We start from the raw sequence: 22,769 nt of genomic DNA, 5'->3' as shown, positions 1-22,769 counted from the left end.
TGGTCTCCCGGAGGCCCGCCACCCCTCCCCCGCCCCACAACTGCCAGCTCCTGCAGGTTCCCACGTCCCCAGCACCCAGCGCAATGCCAAACCCCAAGCTGGCGCGAACCAGCAGGACGAACGCTCGTATCTGCGCTGAGCTCTCCCGGGCTCCCGCGAGGCACGCCCCCAGTCACCAAGGCAACCGGGGAGTTGCTGACCCTTGACCCCGGGGCCCCGCCCGGCCCCGCCCGGCCCCGCCCCGTCGCATTCTCGAGACCAACATGGAGAAGGCGAACCCGGAAGTGCTGTCGCCGCCCGCTCGGTGCTAGGAGCCGCCGGCCCGGCGAGGTCGAGCCGCGCGCCCGCAGCCCGCCGCCCCGCGGTCCTCTCGCGCCGAGGCAGCCGGGGCCCCCCTCCCCAGGTCTCACTCCACTCCCGCCCCCGCCACCACACCCCGCCCCGGGCGATCGGCCCCCGCCCCCACGCCCGCCCGAGAGGAGGAGCCGAGGCGCGGGGGAGGAGGAGGGAGAGGTTTGCTAGAGGGAGCGAGGCCGCGCGAGCCGGCGGCGGTTCGTATTACCGGGGTCGGGAGGAGGAGCCCGGCTGGGCCCGCGCGGATTAGCGCAGGGCGAGCGGGAGGCGCGGAGGAGGCGGGAGGGGGGCGGCCCGGTTGCGAGGAGGCCGGCGGGAGGCCAGGGGCTGAGAATTAGGGCGTGGGGGCGCACTCCTTTCCTCCGCCGCCCTCCGCCGGGGCCTTGGCGGCCGGGCCTGCGGTGCCCGGCAGGCCCGGGAGCCGCTCGCCGGTGCCGAGGGCCCGTCCCGGGGCGAGGCGGGGGGGCGGCGGAGCGTGTAGGTGCGGACGCGAGGCCTGGACGGCGCGGCCAGGTGATGCTGGGCCCCTGTGCTTCTCCAGAGGAAAGGGGACCCCTTCCCACCACCGGCACCACAGAACAGCCGTGCCCCCGGGCTGCCCCAGCCAGGCGTTTGGACCTCAGCCCTAGAGGGAGTCGGGCAGCTGTGAGTTTGCCTGCCTCCGTTAAGTGCCCTTAGGATGCAGTGATCAAGGCATCAGGCTCTCCCTGCGGGAGGGGCTCTTCCTGCGCTGGTGAACTTGGTGCAGAGAAAAAGGACAGAATGATGCTCTCCGAGCAAGCCCAAAAGTGGTTTCCGACCCACGTGCAGGTCACCGTGCTCCAAGCCAAAGATCTTAAGCCAAAAGGCAAAAGTGGCACCAATGACACATACACTATAATTCAGCTGGGAAAGGAAAAGTACTCCACCTCTGTAGCTGAGAAAACCCTTGAGCCAGTCTGGAAGGAAGAGGCCTCTTTTGAGCTACCTGGGCTGCTAATGCAGGGGAATCCAGAGAAATACATCCTTTTCCTCATAGTTATGCACAGGTCCCTGGTGGGTCTGGATAAGTTTTTAGGGCAGGTGGCCATCAATCTCAATGACATCTTTGAGGACAAACAAAGAAGGAAAACAGAGTAAGTTATGTAATTTATTTTGAATTGGGGGGGAGCTTAGCTATTATCTGAATGGATTTCTGTTCTTGGAAATTATTTGTCTACTTGGGGCATTGGTTTTTGGACTGAAATATGACCCAGTTTTAAGCACCATATTTGCATAAATCTGAAGTAAAAATAGCCCTTGTGAAGACACATTTTTTTTTAAAGTGGAGTCTTTAATGATCCATTACTCTCGTTTGAGGTAAACCTCGTAAATAATTGAATATTTTGCTCAGGATTTTAAGTAAATTAACATTGTTTCACTACTTATAAGAGGACTGGGCCGTAGTGTTGATCAATTTAAATTATTACAATCTTTAAACATTACAATTTTCAGAAAATGGAACATTAGAAAAGTAAATCTGCCAATATGCCTTCTTCTATATATATATATTTTTTTTTTTTTTTTAATTTATTTTGTAGCTGAACTCTGAAGCTGTCAAGTGGTGAATTACCAAATTTAGAACTCAATATTTTATTTCAGCATTGTAAACACAGTTGGCTTTTATTTTAGCTCTGATTTCAGGGTCAGTAGTACATCGTGGTGGAGTCTAAAGCTATTAAAAGAAAAAAGTTTTAAAAGTATGTACAGACATCCTCATTCTTGAACATGGTTACTTCAAAGTTAGTTCTGCAAAGCCAGTGTGTTTAGACCGATTAAATGCTATCAGATTGGAAACAATGATTAAATTCTTGTGATCAAATGACATATACAGTAAAAACATGAGCTTTTTAATAAGACTTCCAAACTTAGGTTAGATATATTCTAATTTAAAAAACCATAATATAAGTTAAAACTAGGATATTATGTCTTAAATTGAAAAATAGTATGTTTTCTGAGATAGTGATACCCCTTTCTTAAACTTATTATTACTCTAGTCTGAAAGAATGTTTAAACTGGATGGAATTAATGGGAGAAAAATATAGGTTGAATTTATAAGGGGGTGTCACATTGCAAAAATAGCTTTGCTGTTATAACTGATATTTATTTACGCTTTTAAAAACTTTCTTGATGATCTTATTTTCTTATATTTTAAAACAACCATGTCATGTTTTTTGTATACCTACGTTCCTGCAGATTTCTCTTGATTGAAATTTTTACTTTCATTGAAAAAATGTTTTTTAATCAGGTCTTTACCTAAGGACCTAAAGGTTTAATATATGTAAGGTAAAAGGGTAGAGAGATAAGTAATACTAGGAATGCCACAGGAAACTGAAGAGATGAAAATATTTTAGAAGGAGAGAAAATGGTTTAAATAAAGTGTAAAGTTGAATATATATGAGTGATTTTAATAATACTGGTTGATACCTATGAAGTAGCATTCAGTTATCTCTGAGGAGTTCTTCATCAAATTTAAACTGAAAAATAGATAATCACTGACTAATTTATTGCAAATTGCCAATTTTGGATGACCTTACTAAATAATATTAGAAGTGTTTTGAATGTAAACTTTTTAAGTTTATTGCATCTTCAAATTTGATACTGCACTTACAGTACTTTAATGTTAATGAATGATATACTACAGGCCTTCTCTGAAATATAAATGTTCCAAATGAAAGTAGGCCCGACTGTGAACCCAGGGATTCTGAAGATGGAATACACTTTTAAAGTTTCTTCTTGTTTTACTCCTTATCTTTGGCAGCATCACAGTTACAATAAATTTGGCTGTAAGCAATACTCTTAATATCGTCGTCTCCCTACAGAAATTCTCTGTTGGCTACTAAAAAAAACGGATTAGGACTTTTGGGGAGGAAAATGCATTTAAATGTTATCAACAGTGCTCGTGATGTTATTGCATTCAAAGTGATTTTCAGGTTATTAAATCCCTAAGATTTTCTTTGTGGATAAATGGAGACCACATATTTGATGAGCCCTCTTTATTCGTAATATTTCTAGTTTTTTAATATAGTTAATAGCTTCCTTTTGCAGCACAACTATACATTTGGCCCAGTAAGAGACAGACCTGAGCCACTGGCGTATTGCAAGAAAGATATTTAATATTCTGCACATTGCTGAGCCTTGTCAGCATATTCCCAAGTGCTTTTTAGAAAATGGGTATGGGTGATGAAGGTGACCAGCTGATTTGGAAGTCCCATGCAACTGCTGGGTGTGACACTTTCTACTCTTGACACTCAAGACAAGGATTTACAGCTTGTCTTCCATGATAAGCAAAGAAGTGTGGTAGCTAAAAGTATCATTTGATTTATTTTTATACCTTGAAATTAAAAGCTTTTTTCCTTCTTTCAAGGAGAGGGATAAAGGGCCTGAGCCAGAACACTTTCATGAGTGGGACCTGGAAAGAGAAGTTTTCTGTATCTCCCGTTTTAATGGGCGTCTGGGTTGGTTCGGGCACAAGATTTAAGAAAACAATACAGTACTTAAAAATAGAATGGTAAAATTGTAATTTATGCTATTATGTTGTATCGATTGATTTTTCTTTTTTTAACAGCAGAAGTGAGCGATGTTGATGTTTTTGTTTGTTTTTAATGCTCATGAACAGTAATAGCCATCCGAGTGCCTAGGTTAGGTATGACTCAAGCACATGCAGGTTTTAGGACTTGTGTGTGCCGCTCTGCGGTGCACCTGCGTCCTGGCCTCTGGCACCCTTCCTGCCAATCTTGTCCCATTTCTGACCACACAGCACCAATTGCTTGGGAATAGTTCCCACATGTGTGATGGTTTTTGAACATGGACCTGTGCCCACTCAAAAATTGAACAGAGGCCATATACAGTTTAAATCTAGCACTCCAGAGGTGAAAAAATAAAATCAACATTACTCCACTAAGCCTCAAATGCTGTGTCTTCCTTTTATCTTTTTAGAAGCCAGGGAAAACAAGTGCTGTCTCTGGAATGATTCTTGAAGGTCTCGTTAAGACTTCCCTGTTACATCACTTTCCAAACAAAGCAGCTCGAGTTATTTGTCATGCCTATATTTTAAGTTGGTATATTTGTTAAAGTTCTTTGCAGTTGGGTCTTTGGGTTTTTTTGTGTGTGTGTTTTACTTTTTTTGGTCAAGAAGGATGGAAAAGACTGTATTTAGAGTTTATATTCAAACACTGACTTGCTTTTATCCATTAAAGCTTACCTAAGCTTCAGTTCTCTTCACCAGAGAACAAAATGGTGCAACATACACGCAGACATACAGAGAGTTGTAGTGTCGTTGTTTTAAGAATATAGCTCTAGAAATGAAAATTCAGTAAACATTTATTTAGTGCAAGGAAAATTGCCTTCAAGAAGCTTACACTCCAGCAAGACAAAACCTGTGTTGCCCTTGTGATTGAGTCTCCTGATTAAATACAGCGTCCTGTGATATACAAGCTGGTATGCGTTTAACCTAATTAACATATATGTGGGTCATTAAATACAAAAGAACTACTATTTTCATGCAGCTGTTACTGGTCAGCTTTGTCTGTTTTCCTTGTTGACTCCAGTCTGACATTAAGAAGCTACTTATTCTCTGTTCCTGAGTTTCCTTTACTGTGAAATAAGGATTTTGGACTAAATGATTTATTTGGTCTCATTTCTAAAATTCTGTTTTTGATTTTTTTTCCCCTCAGATTTGCTATGCTGTGTTACATACACAGATCTGACATACTTGGTGTTTTTGTTTGCTTCTATTTTGTTTGGGGATTTGACGGGTGGGGGGGCACATTTTCTTGCAAAGTGTACTCACCTATTTTCTGAATAACCTGCAATATTAACAGAGCATTTCTTATGGGTCATCCATCAGAAGAATTCCATGCCCCGCCCCGCCCCCGAAAATGCTCTGTTTTCCAAAACTGTGAGTTAATAATTGGGTATATAACCTTACTTTGTTTTCAGGCTTTGTGAGTGTTCAACTTTGTGTTGTTGAAGGTTCTCTATTCCACAGAGTTTATTGCTGTCATTTTTTGTTTCTAGTCTCTGAGTTTTCACATTTCACCATTTGCCTCAAATAAAGGGTTTTCTCTATTTAGGCTCTCAGGTTAATGCTTTCTGTTTTAAGACTTTCTGTTTTTTTTAAAAATTGCTTGTTTTGATGCAGCTAGATCTTAACTGATTAAATTGAAAATATTTCACTTGCATGTTACTTTCTAAGATGTAGCTGGTGTGTATATACACACACATACATACATACATACATACATACATATTATGTGCCAGTTTTCTTTTGCCTGGAAAGATCTTTGAAACTAGTGTTCCACTTGATAGTAAATGCTAGCTTCTTCTGGTGTATTCTGTAAAATTAGATCTGAGTTATTTAAGAAAATTTAACACTTGCAGAGCTGTATTTAAATAATGACCTGTCTGCAGAAATGGATATTATTCTTCATTGTTTAAGTAATGTGAAAACATTGTAGGAACTCTCATCTCTGCTGGAGTTTGTAGTTTTTTTGGCTGTTTGCCCTGTAGACTGACCATTTATGACACCAACTGGAAAAGTTTTCATGGATAAAAATACTGTAAATAAACCAAAATAAAATTTGCATTTTACACATCATTTGAAAATGGGCAGTGTAATTCACTCAAGTGACTAAAAGCATAAGATTTGGGTCCAGTTAAAATAAATTTTATTTGGCATTGTCACAGTAGCAAGTTATTGAAACAGATTCTAAGAGGGAGCACTTAAGCTTTCTTTTTTTCTTTAAAAATGCTTTACAAGATTTATTACCATTTGTCACTTCTTGCACTTTACTTATTTTGCATATTTTATTCAGGAAGAGGCTTTGACCCATTTCATATAAATCTGAATTACATTGTGGGCTTCCCCATTGGTTCAGCGGTAAAGAATCCACCTGCCATGTAGAAGCTGCAGGAGACACAGGTTCGATCCCTGAGTGGGGAAGATCCTCTGGAGGAGGGCATGGCAAGCCACTCCAGTATTCTTGCCTGGAGAATTCCATGGACAGATGAGCCTGTCGGGCAACAGTCCATAGCGTGGCAAAGAGTCGGACATGACTGAAGTGACTTAGCGCACACACACACACACACAATTTACATCGTAAGCAATTTTCATGATGAACAAACTGTATGGGGTAGTCTCCCATGTTAACAAAATTATTTTAATAGCTTTTACAGAAGAACTATTTTGGCTCAGAGGCTGAATATTTTATTAAAAGTTTGGTTATTATTTTATGGTGCCCAAAAATAGTATGTATTGATGAATTATTTCAGGGTCTGTACCTCAGTGTCTTTTAATGCTAAAAAATATTCTTCAGCCATGAGCCACACTTGGACTAGATGGAAACATAATAGCTATTATTGGTAAGAAATTTTGATGCGTGATTTTCAAATTATGAAAGAAAAAGGTGTCTAAATAGCTTTTCAAAAAAGACTGATTCCTTCTGCATGTGATACATGGCAGAGACCTCCCTGTTTTTTTAAATGAAGCCATGAATAAAACCAGAAGCACTCTGGCTGACAGTTTCTCCTTCAATGCTTAGATTGCCTTGATGTAGAGTAACTTTACCTAAAAAGCAATTTGTATACAACAGAGCTCGGTAATCCTCTCTTCATTACATATTACAACCCAGTTTTTCCTTCTCTTTAAGGTGGTTTAGATTAGAATCCAAACAAGGAAAAAGAGCCAAAAACAGGGGTGAGATAAAGGTCAATATTCAATTTATGAGGAACAATATGACAGCAAGTATGTTTGACTTATCAATGAAGGACAAAACAAGATCTCCTTTTGCAAAATTAAAAGATAAGATGAAAGGTAGAAAAACTGATGGGACGTTTTCTGATACATCTTCTGCAATCATTCCAAGTTCTCACATGCCTGATGCCCATACTGAATTTTCAAGTAGTGAAATACAGATGAAATCTAAACCAAAAAAGCCTTTCCTTTTGGGTCCTCAGCGACTCTCTTCAGCGCATTCAATGTCTGATTTAACTGGGGCCCACGTATGCTCGGAGAAGCTGAAGTCTGGCGCCGTTGCTCAAACGCATCTTCTTGGCCGCCAGATAGATTCCTTTGGAGCAGTTCCGGAAAGTGGTAAGTGATGTATGCATTCTTTATAGTTGATCCCGTGTGATCTGAACTACCTTCCTAATTTTTAAACTTTGACTTCTAAAGTTAGAGAATAAAAATTGAGGTTTCTTGCTAGCATTTTCTAAATTAGTCCTCAGATATTTATTGAGTACCTACTATACTCAAAATTGGTAAATTTAAAGACAGAGCTGGTTTGAATTCAATCCTGTATTTATAGAATTAGATAATAGAAATGAGTCTTGGTCTCTCTTCATGGCCTGGTTTCTTTTTCTTTTTTTTAACTCTTATTTCTCCTGTCTCAGAAGCCTGAAACATAAATGAATATTCCATTTCATCAGAATTTTCCTAGAAAAGAATCTTACTGTTCAGAAGTAAGAAAGTGAATTTGATACTACTGATGAAAGAACAGTGGGAATTTATACAGCACTATAGTGCTGAGCAGAACCTTTAGTTTTGACATTATAATTTGTGTGATTGTTTCATTCTGAGCTGAGTAAATTACTAATTGTCTAGCAAGATACTAATTGTTATTAGCCTGCAATACTGCTGTACCTTAGCATTTTAAGATTGTTTTCCTTGATTATTTTAAAAGGTTAATATCTTTAAATAGCTAATTGCTCTCATTCTAAAAGCAGCAGTATGCACACAGGATGTGTCAAATAGTGTGATATAATGTGTCACTGATTATGTACTAACTACAAAATTGTTTGCAGGAAGTCTCAAGTCTCCACACAGAAGAACACTGAGCTTTGATACTTCTAAAATGAACCAACCTGACAGCAGTGTGGATGCAGGTGAATCGGCTTTCGGAAGACAAAATGACCCATTTACAAATGTGACTGCTTCATTACCCCAAAAATTTGCAACACTGCCAAGGAAGAAAAATCCATTTGAAGAAAGCAGTGAATCATGGGACAGCAGCGTGAATTTATTTTCAAAATCAATTGAAGTAAGAAAAGAAAACAAGAGAGAAAAAAGGGAGAAAGTCAGCCTCTTTGAAAGAGTGACTGGAAAAAAAGATAGACGATCGGATAAACTTAACAACGGGGGAGCCGATAGCCCTTGTGACTTGAAATCACCTAATGCGTTTAGTGAACATCGGCAGGACTATTTTGATTATGAGTCAACTAATCCGTTTACAACAAAATTCAGGGCTTCAAATATAATGCCATCTTCAAGGTAAGCTTAAACGTGGGGAAGTTGTGCTATTTTGGAAAATATTATACTTGAAAGTATCAAATATCCTTTTTAAATTCCTTTCACTTGATTTGAGAAAAATGCTAATCTTGTTTTTATAATTAATTTTGGAGCCAGGCAGTGTGTACATCTTTGGAACTGAACTTTTTATCTTAGAAGGATAAAAGATTCTTAATCCCCACCGCATTATATTTCTTTCTACTTAATGCTGGCCAGAAACTCTCAGAAACTTAGGGAGAAAACTATGTAGCTTTTGATGAGGTGTGGTGAGAGGGAATCACCAGTGGGTGCTAATTCAAGCCAGAAATCTAAGTGATGAGTTGGGTTTCTAGATGTTACTATTTTTCATTGATTGGTTGTGAACCAGTAGCAGCGTATGGACTATTCTTTAAGAAATACTGGCTTAAGTATTAATGTTTTTTTGTGAAAGTGTTAGTTGCTCAGTCATGTCTAACTTTTCGTGACTCCATGGACTTGAAGTCTGTCATGTTTCTGTATCCTTGGAAGCCATGGTTTTCTTTACAGGTGTTGACTATCCTTACTAAGGGCTTCCCGGTGGCACTAGTGGTAAAGAATGCACCTGCCAGTGCAGGAGACTGAAGAGACGTGGGTTCAGTCCCTGGGTCTGGAAGACACCCTGGAGGAGGGCGGGGCAGCCCACTCACGCTTTCTTGCCTGGAAAATTCCATGAACAGAGGAGCCTGGCAGGCTACTGCCAATAGGGTCACAAAGAGTTGAACATGACTGAAGCGACTTAGCATGCACATACATACATCCTTATTAAATGGCTGTTTGGAGTAATGTTTATTGGAATCCAGTGAACCTTGGGAGTGCTATAAATACATCACAGAGCATCTGTAATGATGACTTACAGAAATAATCTATCATGATAAGGTTTAGATTGTCAAAATCCTGGAGTTTTCAGTTAAGTTAATAGTACTTTTCTAGTTCCTTAGTACAGGTTGGAATTGTATGGCTTAAGTAAGATGATGCATTTTGCAGAAGTGAATGGTGGAATAGCTGATTAAGGAAACCTCAAGCAAAAAATAAGATGAATCTATTGGAATCTTGTGCAGCTATCATGGAGGAGCATGGTAGACTGTTTGCCGTGAAACATAAACGTTCTTTCCCGGGGCAAGAACGTATGGTGGTCAGACCCCAGTGAGAAACCTCAGTGGCTCTGTGACCTCTCTCAACTTCCGCATCTCTGTCTTTGAAATAAGGAAAAGGAGACGTTCTCAGTAGGATTGGGGGACGATAAATGATAAAGTGCGTGGCGTAAACCCAGGCCCCAGATAGGGCACCCGTAACAGCGGTTGCTGTTAGTTTTATGTAGTGCCGTGTCATATTTTTACGTTTTACATATTTTTACGTTTTATGTAGTGCCGTGTCATATTTTGGTCAAGAACGTTGCTTTGTTTTGTCCCGCTATAAACAGAAAATAGTGCTAATAATTGCCCTTTTAGGCTTGTGATCTCCTGCCTGTCTTCTGATCTCTTAAAACATGAATTTAGAGTTTTCCGGGGAAAGCTAGTATTTCTTTTGTCTTCTTTTACCAAAATAAATGGGTATTCACTGTAGCTTTGGAAAGTATTGTTCAGTTTTCTTTATAGACTATACTTCAAAGAAATATGTTTTTATCATATGGTATTAATATTTTATTGAGAAGGCCATGGTTTTGATATGCTATTCCCAAATATTTCACTTTGTTATTTTACATACTGCACTTCACATATTGCCTTAAGAAGCTACACAGGTAAATAGACATGTAGTTGCTTTTTTCCCTTAACTGAGCTTTTTTTGGACCAAGTTATTGCCAAGAACTATCTGAGATAACTTAGAGACTGGGAGAAGGTAATGGCACCCCACTCCAGTACCCTTGCCTGGAAAATCCCATGGACGGAGGAGCCTGGTGGGCTGCAGTCCATGGGGTCACGAAGAGTCAGACACGACTGAGCGACTTCACTTTCACTTTTCACTTTCACGCATTGGAGAAGGAAATGGCAACCCACTCCAGTGTTCTTGCCTGGAGAATCCCAGGGACGGGGAAGCCTGGTGGGCTGCCATCTATGGGGTCGCATAGAGTTGGACACGACTGAAGTGACTTAGCAGCAGTAGAGTCAAAGAAAAGTGAAAACAGTGGGATGTGGTAGGAAAATGATTTTTAAATTATGGCAGTATGTGGAAAAATAGGTGTCCTCGAATTTTTAATTGCCTTATATGTGACTATTTACATGAACTTAAAAATCAATGTTTTAAAAGTGAGTGTGGCGTTTTGCCAAATTGAGGCTTTGTTTTGGGTTACTTCAGTATTAATGCTGTGTCTATCAAAATTAGAGTTGTAATCCTAAAGGAAATCAACCCTGAATAAGGACTGATGCGGAACCTCCAATACGTTGGCCACCTGATGTGAAGAGCTGTCTCATTGGAAAAGACTCAGATGCTGGGAAAGATTGAGGGTAGGAGAAGAAGGGGCAATAGAGGATGAGATGGTTCAATGGCATCATGGACTCAGTGGACAAACTCTGAGAGATAGTTAAGGACGGGGAAGCCTGTTATGCTGCAGTCCGTGGGATTGCGAGAGTCGGACACAACTGGTAACTGAACGACAGCAAGATGATATATGCATCAAATGATTGCAAGTAGTGAAAAAACAATAGGTTTTTTCATTTTAAAATTTTCTCTTCTTCATACTCAACGAGATGCCAACTATGAAGACAAAAACATCTGTAGATTCCTTCGAAGTTACTCTTCCTTTTTATATCACAAACCATCTTTGTGGTAAATGGAAAACATTTGCGGTAAAGGGGTTTGTTGTTGTTTCGTCACTAAGTCGTTTCCAGTTCTTTGTGACCCCATGGACTGTAGCCCACCACGCTCCTCTGTCCTCTGCTAACTCCTGGAGTTTACTCAAATTCATGTCCTTTGGGTCGGTGATGCTATCTAATCATCTCACCCTCTGCCGCCCCCTTCTTTTGCTTCAATAAACTTTGCCAGCATCAGGGTCTTTTCCAATGAGTCAGCTCTTTGCATCAGGTGGCCAAAGTGTTGGAGCTTCAGCATCAGTCCTTCCAAAGAATATTCAGGACTGATTTCCTTTAGGGTGGACTGGTTGGATCTCCTTGCAGTTCAAGGGACTCTAAAGAGTCTTCTCCAGCACCACAATTCAAAAGCATCAATTCTTCAGCACTCAGCCATCTTTATGGACCAACTGTCACATTGTACATGACTGTACAAAACTGGAAAAATCAGTTTTGACTGTACGGACCTTTGTCAGCAAAGTGATGTCTCTTTGTAAATACACTGTAGGTTTGTCATAGCTTGTCATCCAAGGAGCAAGCATCTTTTAGAGATAAATTAATAGAAGGATTGACTATAAATAGATCTAGGAAGATAGTGCAGTTTGAATTTTTGAAAAGAACTTTGTCTCAAGTGGAGTTAGAAAGGATATAGTTAAGATAGTTTGGTCTGTTCATATTTTTCCTTCCAGTAGCATTCCTCAGTTATATGGGACACTTTAGATTTCTTACCTTAACATCTAAACCAAATGCACTTTTGAAACTATAGACTTGCATCACTAGGACACATGCTGTGAATTATTTTTTTTCCAGTAACGCTAAATAGATCTCTTTACAGAGTCCTCGGGACTCCTGTGACTGATGTCTGTGAGAAAGATGAACAAAGTGAAGGCTGAAATATGTAGGTGTGGAACTGAATTTTGTTCTTTGAGTAAACTGGTTCCCTGTGATCTCAGATACGTGGGAACCATATTGTTACTCTCTGGCTGAATAGTGTGTGTGATCACAACTGGAGAATTTTCCTTATGCCAAAAAAAGGAACACTTTCTTGAAAGTTAGAGATTTTATTTGTTTGTAAGTAAAGTCGAGCTGAAGAAATCACCTATAATCACAAAAGTTACTGCATTTTGCTTCTGTTCTTGGAATAGATCCCATAGTCATACGTAAAACTGAGAGAGGAAATGAGCTAGCGTTTTTGTTGGGTTACTTCAACATAGAGTAGGGCTCTTTGAAATCCCTTTCCCCGCAATTGCTAATTCTCAGTCTCTTTCCTCTTACCTACCCCCACTTCTCTGAACAGAAGTAACTGTTCCTTGTGCTGCAGCCTGGTCTCCCTAGGCCTGCCTTTCTGTGGGCATCCTGCGGTTCAGTAACCTGACTACTTTACCCCTGTCACCTCCATGAACAACGTGAGGACAGAGCCTCCTTTTCATTCATCTTTTAACCCTTAATCTCCAGCGTAATGGTAGGTAGCAGGTATTGGAAAGCAGGTTTTGAATAAATGAATATGGTATAGCAGATGGATTTCCTAAAATACTAGTATTATCCCCTCATTCCCTTAGCCCCCTGCTTCCAGCTCAGTGTGGGCTGTGAAGGTCTTTCTGATAGACCAGAAACAGATCCATAAAGGCAGATGTGTGTATTTTTATTTACAACTAAACATGATTCCACTCCAGTATTCTTGCTTGGGACATCTCATGGACATAGGAGCCTGGTGGGCTACAGTCCATGGGGTTGCAAAAGAATCAGACACGACTTAGTGACTAAACGACAACAACAAAAGATGGTTAGAAATCTAAATGAGTCTTAAAGGACTACTAAAATGTAATACTCATTCTGACTGGCACATTTCTGAAGTTTGTTAAGAATTCTGTATTATAATAGGATAGATTACCAGCTGCAGTAAACAACCTTAGATCTTATTGGCTTGTTCCAGTAAAAGTTTATCCCTCCTTATCATGACACGTGAGTGCTTTGTTCCATGCTGTTTCTTGGCTCCACACGGTTGCTCAGGAACCAGGCTCCTTGTAATACTGTTGTTTAATGTGCATCCCCCAAGGCTGCGCAGCAGAGAAAAAGAGTGGAGGATCATGCGGATGTCTTCATGTGCCAGGCCTGGCAGTGGTACCCATTCCTTGTTCTGCCGGTGTTCCGTTGGGCAGTGTTCAGTCGTGTCCTAGCCTGAGTGCAGCCAGTTAGGAAGCATGGTTTAGCTGCAGACCCAGAGAAGAGCACTGGCTTTGAGTGCACAGTGGTGTGTGTCCTGGATGCCAGCTCTAAGAAGTCTGGATAACATTCTAACACTTGGTATGCTGTAGAAGTCCTGCTGCACGTGTATGTGAAAGCGTAGCTGGAATTCTTAGAGTTTTCAGAAGAATGTTTTATCAGTTAACTATTGGTGTTGAGTTGTTTGTGTTTTAAAATTGCTGCTGCTCCTGTTTTTAATTACAAATCACAGGTAATTTAGCAGCATCAGTATCAGCTAATGTTACGTGATTAACCCTACAGTTAAATAATTTAAAAAAAAATAGTGATTTTTTTACATGAGCAATATTTAACTTTCCCAAAACCAATATTCCTGAATGTTTGTTATACCATTTTCAATAATTTGTTCATGATTAATTCTTCAACACTGGGCTATTTTCCCTCTGGAAAGTGGAAATAGGTAGGTATGTTCACCAAAGCAGATTTGCTTTTTTTTTTTTAAGAAGAGAGTCACAGCTAGACTGTTCTCTTAGGTGGGGACAGGTGACCAAGTTCTGGCTTACTGAAGGCTTAGTGGAAGAGAAGAATGGTCTGTCCTCCATATCCCTGGGTTCTTTGCATCCATGGAATCGAGCAATCTTGGGTCAAAAATATTTGGGGGAAAAATTTCTAGAAAGTTCCAGAAAGTAAAACTTGAACTTGCTGCTTGCTGGCAGCCATTTACACAGTATTTACCACTATTCATATAGCACTTACATTGTGTTGAGTGTTATAAGTAATCTAGAGATGATTTAAAGTATACAGGAAGGATGTGTGTAGGTTACATGCAAATACTAGGTTTTTTTATACAAGGGGCTTAAACATCTAGAGAGTTGAGTAATCTGGGGTCTTAGAACCAATACCCTACAGATACCAGTGGGCGATGTATACCAGTTTTAGGGCTAGTCCATGAAAACCTCCTATACAGCCCTCCATATTCCTTGCTTCCACCATACCCTGGACAGAAGGTTGGCAAACTAGGCTTGTAGGCCAAATCTGGCTTGCTGCCTGGTTTTTGGAAATAAGGTCTTACTGAAATGCAACTTGCCCATTTGTTTATGGATGCTTTTGTGCTGTAATAGTAGAGTTGAGTAGTTATGAAAGAGACTGTATGACCCACAAAGTCAAAAATATTTATTACTTGACCTTTTACACAGATAATCTGCTGAACCTGTACTAACTAATCTGTTGAACCTGTACTAACTAGATGGAGGTCTTTGGAGAGCCATAGATAGAATCCCTGAATGCATGTGAAAGGCCACCTCATAACAACAACTGCTGAACCTTGTTGTGAATAATAAATTTTCAGAATGTAAAATTACTGTGATGTTTGCATTTATGTATTATAGCACATAGCATCGTTATTTAGAGTTTAGGTCATAATGCCTCTTGTTCTGTTTAAGGAAGCCTAATTCAAAACACTTTCAGCGTTACTGGTTTGCAACACCAGATCCAAACTTCTGTTTCTGATTGTCAAGGATTATTGTGTTTTAGGCTTTTCTTAACTATTGAGTTTTTCTTTTACTGAACTTCACCTTTCTGTTCCAGGTGGGTTCATTTCCTTATTGCACCTCTCTACCCTGAGGTCTCTAAGCCTGGCCAGTTCCGTTCCTTGGCTCAGCTGTGGAATGCACTCTTTACTCGTCTGAGTGTCCTCAGACTATCCTTCATGTTGAAAACTCTTTAATCCTGTCTTGATTGATAACATAGTGTTCCCTCCTGTGGAATTCTGCTGATATAGAACGTAATTGCCGAACAATGTTTATTCTGTCTCGGTTTTAGTTTTCCCAACTAACCTGTGTAAACTGTTGAACAGTTGTGCTGTATCTTCTTTTGTGGGTGCCTGCAGCACCCAGGGGCTTCCCAGATGGCTCAGTGGTACAGAATCCGCCTGCCAGTGCAGGAGAGGCAGGTTTGATCCCTGGATCGGGAAGATGCCCTGGAGAAGGAAATGGTAACCCACTCCAGTGTTCTTGCCTGGAAAACCCCAGGGACGGAGGAGCCCGCGGGCAAAGAGTCAGATACGACTGAGCACGTGCGCGCAGCACCCAGATCACTGCTCATCCTCAGTGCTGACCGTCAGGGGCACCTGGGTTTTTTGTTTCGTTTTGCTTAAATCTTAGTTGAGTCCTACTGCAAGGTTAAATTAGAATCTTCAGTGGGTAAGCCCGGAAATAAAAGTCAGTGTTAAAAAAAAAGACTTCCTGCTGATTCTCAGGCTTAATAGTTACTGATCTGAATTACATCATCTATTTCATAAAAGTTCAGTAAGTACTTATATATGAACAAGAATCAGGAGTTGTGCTGGTAAACTCATAGTTGAAGAGACAGTCATATTAGCTTTGTCCGCAGGGCCCTAAGTAAGTAGAGGGATCAGTGAGGAGATCGGCTTGACTAAAACAGGGATGTGGAGAGGAGTATTTATTGGTCGAATGGCTAAGAAACAACTAAATTATAGTCGGCATTGAAGATCAAGCAGAAATGTCTGACTGTTGAGTATTTATGGCATCTGTGGATGGATTGTTTTTTAGGATTCAGGTGACACCTAGGCATCAGTCGTGATGAACAGCATTTAAAAAACATGCTTGTGTTTGTACGCTACCTGTAAGAAATTGAAGAGAACCTCGAATTTGTGATGTGTATTCTTCTGAGGTTCCAGTTTAGGACTGAAGAACTTCTCCTGCTTAAGGGAAGTCATTCATACAAGGAAAAAATTTGTAGTGTGTCTTATTCTGAAATTTAAAAAAATATATATAGTCGAGAACATAAGCCTACTCTGTAGGATGAGCTAATGCTGTTTGAGGTTAGAGGCAGCTCATTGAAGAGCAAGACCTTATGGGGAGGTATTTTTACCAGAGAATTTTGTTTTGGGAACATCCTCTTTAAGACCTGCACAAAGAACCTGCTTTCCTTTCATTATTTTCTGCCTTGTTGTAGTTGTGAAAACCATGTAAACAAACTCTTAGTTGGGCTATGAAAACTTAATGGTATATTGTATAATTCCATTCCTAGTATCCTTGACTTTATTAGAGTGTATATGCCTGTGTTTCCCTTTGCAGTATTTGCTGTGGAAGAATCTGTCCACATCTTAGCTCTGAACTTAAGCCAGTTATTTTTTAGGTCAGTGCATAGTGTCTGAGATCAAGATCTCATATTTATCATATGTACTTTACAATTTTGCATAATAGTATCAGTTCAGTTCAGTCACTCAGTCGTGTCCAACTCTTTGCAACCCCATGGACTGCAGCATGCCAGGCCTCCTTGTCCATCACCGACTCCTGGAGTTGACTCAGATTCATGTCCATTGAGTCGGTGATGCCATCCAACCATCTCATCCTCTGTTGTCCCCTTCTCCTCCTGCCTTCAGTCTTTCCCAGCATCAGGGTCTTTTCCAGTATCTTTGATGATTGTCACATGCCTTTCTTAGACTGCAAAAAAAAAAAAAAGTTACCTAGAGTATATATTTAAATATGTTTCTAATTTTCACAGCGAAAATCACCACAGGCTTTTGAGCATGTGACAATGACTATGAAGTTGTATAGTACGTCCATTAAAAAATAGACATGTGTTTATTTTTCAGGGTTATAGTAAACAAATCATCCTAAAGAAAAGACCTTATTCATAGTTTTAAAGCCATCATTTTTATAATGTTCCTTACATTTTTTTTCCTATTTAAATTTAAAACACAGTCTTTGGTTTAATAAACCTCACCCCACATAAGGTTTATTTTAATAGCAGTGTTTACTTTTTGTCCATATTTGTCTAATGTTAAAGATAATCTGCCTGTTATTCATGGCAGCCTATAAATCTTTTTTACACAGCTGACAATTTGTAGCTTCATTTATGAGACAGAAAACAAAAACTTTTGAGATGATTTTTAGAGCCATTAATCCATTAGTGCCCAGGGATTTACAGAATGTATCTAATGAAAGGATGACTGGGAGCCTGAAATATGTGATGTGATTAGTTCCCTTAACACTAACTAGAACTTTTATGCTTAACTCCCCAGATACGACTTGAAACTTTTTTACCCTTTGTCATCCTAATACTCATTATAATAGCTCTCATTAATTGGTACAACTCCCAGTGGGTTAATTTGAAGATACCAACCATGCTATCCTTTTGCTAACTTACTATTGCAAATTGATATTTATAGACTTCAAAATTGAAAACAAAAAAAGCCCTAACAGAAAAGGACAAACTTTGCTAAGTTATTATTTTGAGCTGAGAGATTGAGATACACAGAGAATCTGTTGAGAAAAGAAAACAAGCCAAAAAAAAAAAAAATCCATAAAAACTACTGTAGGCTAATAAACTGATGTGAAAATTTCTCAATTTACAGCACTTGACAGGTGCTAAAAGAAAAGCATCTTTAATTTTAATGTGTTGTTAGGACCTCTTTAGAGAGACTGTACAAGTTATTAACAAGGTCCTCTGAGACAGGAGACGGGTAATTAACAAGACCTATGGAGATATAGTTTAGGTAATTAACGAGCTCTTAGGCACTGGACACAGGATAACACATAGCGAGTCCAATACTTAAAGAGAACAGGTTGTTATGATCAAATACAAGATGTAGAATGTAAGTGTTCTTGAAGTTTCTGATAGGAAAATACAAGATTATATTCTAGTGACCTTAATGCACTAATTTTTATAAATCAATATGTAAATTTTTTGCTTTAAGATAGAATTTGAGATAATTATTTCTTTGTAAAATCAAACAAGGAAGCTTGTTACATATAGATTAATAATCTTCATTAATTGCCATTAATGAACTTTGAGAACAATACATTGGAAGGACGTAACTTCTGTGATTCAGACTGCGCTGTGCGTAGTCGCTCATTCGTGTCCGACTTTTTGCGACCCCCTGGACTGTAACCCCCCAGGCTCTAAATTTAGACTATTCTGTTTATTTTTCACCTATGGGCTGTTGATTAAAACTGCCTGTTCCAAATGGGCAGTCCACTTTCTTTGAGCTTTAAATTAGTCAGGATCTAGGCCAGAGAGGACTGTCTTCCATCAGTTTAGCTTTTACGTAATACGCAAGATCAGATCAGATCAGATCAGTCACTCAGTCGTGTCCGACTCTTTGCGACCCCATGAATTGCAGCACGCCAGGCCTCCCTGTCCATCACCAACTCCCGGAGTTCACTCAGACTCACATCCATCGAGTCAGTGATGCCATCCAGCCATCTCATCCTCTGTCGTCCCCTTCTCCTCCTGCCCCCAATCCCTCCCAGCATCAGAGTCTTTTCCAATGAGTCAACTCTTTGCATGAGGTGACCAAAATACTGTAAGGGTCCCTCCCGTATATTCTTAGGGTACCTTTAAGTCTGAGATTAGATGGTCTCAATTTCAGATACTTGGTCTAATTATTTCCTATGTAAATTTGAAATTGTTGGGGTATGAGTTGAGATCTGGTTCAGAAAACTCCCAGTCTGTAAGCCTTTATTAAAACATGCTATACTCTAAAGGTTAAGAATATGAAGAAAGCCCTTGCAGGTCTTCTAATTCATTCCATTGCTTCCTCTGTGTTGTCTGCTCAAGTCCATCAGAATGACTTTTTCTGAATTTCAGATCTCATAATCAAATGATGTTTTCAGTTTTCATTATTTTTGGATGAATAAGCTAGAACTAGGTCTTGTGCTGGAATATAGGAGGAGCCTGGCGGGCTACAGTCCATGGGGTTGCAAAGAGTCGGACATGACTGAGCAACTACACTTTCACTTTCGTATTTGCTATATATAAGGATAGCAGAGGTTATTAAGATACAAATCCTGCTCTAAGAGCTCATCAAAACAGGCACATAAAAATTAGGTCTAAATTCCATGCTAAGGACTGGCATTGTATCGGCATTGGGGTACTATGAAAGATTTTTACATTGGGTTGTGATACCATCAGAGTAATATCTTCAGTATTCTGTAGCATGGGGATTTCCTGGGGCCAGGAGTGGCAACAGGGAGGAGGCCTTGGAGCAAGAGAACAAGTTAAGAAGTTACCATGATTGTTGAGGTGAGAGTTTGATTGAGGTCACTTGGCAGTGAGGATGGAAAGAAGGGAACATCTCTGAGATACATTTCTGGACTAACATAGATGGGATTTGACCATTCTGCCTGTGTGTGTGTGTAGGGGAGGGATGTTGGGGGACTGGTAAAGGAGAAAAAATGAGGAGGATCATTTAAGTGATATGTCTTTAATCAATGTCTTAAATTTGATGAATCACAGTACTGTAAGAACTGTATTGTAGCAATGTCAGATCTTTAGTCTTTGAATCAAACTTGGCATTCCAGTCTTGATGAAGAGGTTTGAGTTTTTTGTGTTTTTAATGTGATGCTGTTTATTTTAGAATTTTGTTTTTAGAGAATAGGACTTACATATTTTGAGTTATTGGAGACAAGGAAGTTAGTATCAACCTAATAACAGTTCATGAGAGTTTGTTTTTGAAACCTGGAAAATACTTCAGGTTCTTTGAACTCAGGAATGCACATTTCTATAACTGCTTATGGACTTAATGCATTTAAAGTGTATTCACCTTAACACTGTTATTACTCCATGCATTTCTCTCCAGTGGCTTTGGCTTTACCAAGTCGTGCCCCTTGGGATCCCTTTTGTCAGTTTCTCACTAAGAATAACTTTTCTTTCTTTTATGCTTTTCCCTTGTTTGTGCACCGCTTTTGTAGGCCTCCTGCTTCGATGTTTAGAGCATTTCTTTTTGGACTGCTGTGTCCACATCACCTGTGGTTACCCTTCATAACAATAAAGCTTTAATTTTTTAAATACAGGTGCTATTTCTATATATTTAACATGTGGTGGTAGTGTTACCTGTGGCCAGAGTGTTTTAAATAGCTGCTGGTGATAGAAATTAATTAATTTGATTTGGAATTGATAGGAAGCAATTAATTTGATTTGGAAATCATCTTCCTTATATGCATTTAGCTAGTTTCTAAGAATATTAGGATTCAGACATTTGACATTTGTCTCCTTGAACTTATATTTTAAATATAAATTATCTTTGATTTGATATACTAATACAATTCAGTATTATATAACAGAAGCTTCCCAGGTGACTGAATGGAAAACAATCTGCCTGACAATGCAGGAGATGTAGGAAATGCTGGTTCGATCCTGGGTGGGGAAGATTCCCCTGGAGGAGGAAATGGCAACTGACTTTAGTATTCTTGCCTGGACAATTACATGGACAGAGGAGCTTGGCGGGCTGCAGTCCATGGGATCGCAAAGATCCCAGCATGACTTAGTGAACTGAGCGTGCGCACATGCACACACATCATATAACAGATAATAATTATAATGTAAATGTATTCAAATCAATATAAATATTAAAGTACAGTATTATGTAACTACTTTAAATATAGTGTACAACAAATAAAAATGTTTTATGTATTTTATATATTTATTTTAAGCTTAGATATCTTTCTGACAAAGTGCTAATACTACTTAATAGCAATTACATGGGTCAGTTTACCCAGAATAAAACTTAATTCAAATTGCCAATTTTTAAAGGTCATTTCAACAAACATGTTTGTAAAACTCTACGGGGGCTGGAGGTGGATGAGTGAAGATGAGATTCATAGGTTACAAGTAGCCTCCTAAGCTAGGGAGTGGGACGTGTAAGCAGTGACCAGTAATCCAGGCCGAGTGAACTGTGTAGAATACGGTTTGTTATGAGAAGGGAGGAAGAGCTTGCTAGAGATTGGGAAGTGCTTCTTCAAGGAAGAGGCCTTTGAACTTTTGTTCTTGACCACTGAACGAGATTTTTCAACTTGGGGAATGAGTAGACAGAGTAGTTTTTAGTACATAGCAAGGAAGCTTATTTTAAAAATTGAGAGATGCATTTTGAAAGAATGTTTTATAACAGTGACTATATACTGTTTTATCTTTAGTTGTCTGCTAACTACCTAGTAATTTTACCATTGCTTTTCTAGTTGGAGTCTCGTCTCAGTCTGTCGTTCCCTGCCTGGTAGGTTCCTGAGGAAGTGTGTTTGCTCCTTTAGGCTACCAGGAGCCAATTAGTGAGTGCCCTGCAGCAGCTCTGCGTTAAGAATAACAGCCTCTTTGTTATGGAGCCTGGTGTGGGAATGGGGATATTCAGGTTAATCACATGTTTTGTTTACTTGAGGTGTACAATATATTGTTTCACGTAGATTTTTTCACTTTCAAAGAAATTAAGTTTCCCAAATAAATTAAAAATGGAGATCATACCAGATATAACTTCATGTTTGAGTCATAAGATATATTTGATTAACTACTTCTACCAGAGGACTTTTCAGTGTTATGTAAAAGTATAAATATAGTCATAGTAGAATATCCTAAAGCAAGTATAGGATAGGTATCAAGAATTCAGGTTTAGGACTCAGGTCTGGATTTGAGTCTCTTGAATAGCTGTCTGACCTTACTTAGCCTTTCTAAGCCTCATTGTAAAATGGGATAACAGCCTTGGTGCTATGGAAGAAATTACGTGATGTTAGGCACCATAAAGTGCTAAAGGTAGGTTTGCCACGTGGTAAAGCTGGAAATGGTAGCTCTTGCTGTGGTCTTACTACAAAGCATCTATAGAATCTAGTAACGATTGCTTTAAATAAGTTAAATTATTTACAAGTAACTATATTCTCAGCTTTAAAAATCATAAATCATAAAAGAACTTAGGAGTTCATATTTTTCGCTGACTGATAAAGAACATACATTTGGTAAAAAGAAATAGACATAAAAATTCTTTTCAATGTGTATGTTCAGTAATAATCTTTGATGAAATAAACTGTGTACCACATTGAAATTAAGTAAAAATATTCCCTATTTAAGTAGAAAATTTATGACTTTGAAGGCAGTGTATAATCCCGTGTTCAGAAATTATTACATAACACTAATAAGAACAGTGCAGGGTAAATATCTAAGCTGTGGCTTAACCTTAAAGCTTGATGAGTTTTTCTAAACTCACATGACTGAGTTCAAATTAAATTGTTCAAAGCTATCAGAGTAAGAAGGATAACTGCTGCTTATGGAAAACTCCTCAAAGTTTTGAGTCTGCTTTGGGAAAAGGCTTCCCTGCCTTA

General features: G+C 39.5%; 1 protein-coding gene across 3 annotated transcripts in view; it reads left to right on the top strand.

The window, feature by feature from the left end:
- Positions 1-388: 388 nt before the first annotated feature.
- The window catches only part of RAB11FIP2 (RAB11 family interacting protein 2), a 43,903-nt gene continuing 21,522 nt past the window's right edge, over positions 389-22,769 (top strand). The window contains exons 1-3 of one of the 3 annotated variants that reach the window (XR_011564303.1): positions 389-1,469; positions 7,023-7,465; positions 8,176-8,641. Coding sequence is in view for 2 of the 3 variants with exons in the window: in XM_070780921.1 (XP_070637022.1) it covers positions 1,117-1,469; positions 7,023-7,465; positions 8,176-8,641 (1,262 nt within the window). In the remaining variant the exon portion in view is untranslated. The remainder of the gene's footprint in view (positions 1,470-7,022; positions 7,466-8,175; positions 8,642-22,769) is intronic. The other 2 variants (XM_070780921.1, XM_070780920.1) reach the window with 2 other exon arrangements.

Source organism: Bos indicus, chromosome 26 (genome assembly GCF_029378745.1).
Source record: "Bos indicus isolate NIAB-ARS_2022 breed Sahiwal x Tharparkar chromosome 26, NIAB-ARS_B.indTharparkar_mat_pri_1.0, whole genome shotgun sequence".
NCBI classification, from domain to species: Eukaryota; Metazoa; Chordata; class Mammalia; order Artiodactyla; family Bovidae; genus Bos; species Bos indicus.
This window is presented reverse-complemented; position numbering and strand designations above follow the sequence as displayed.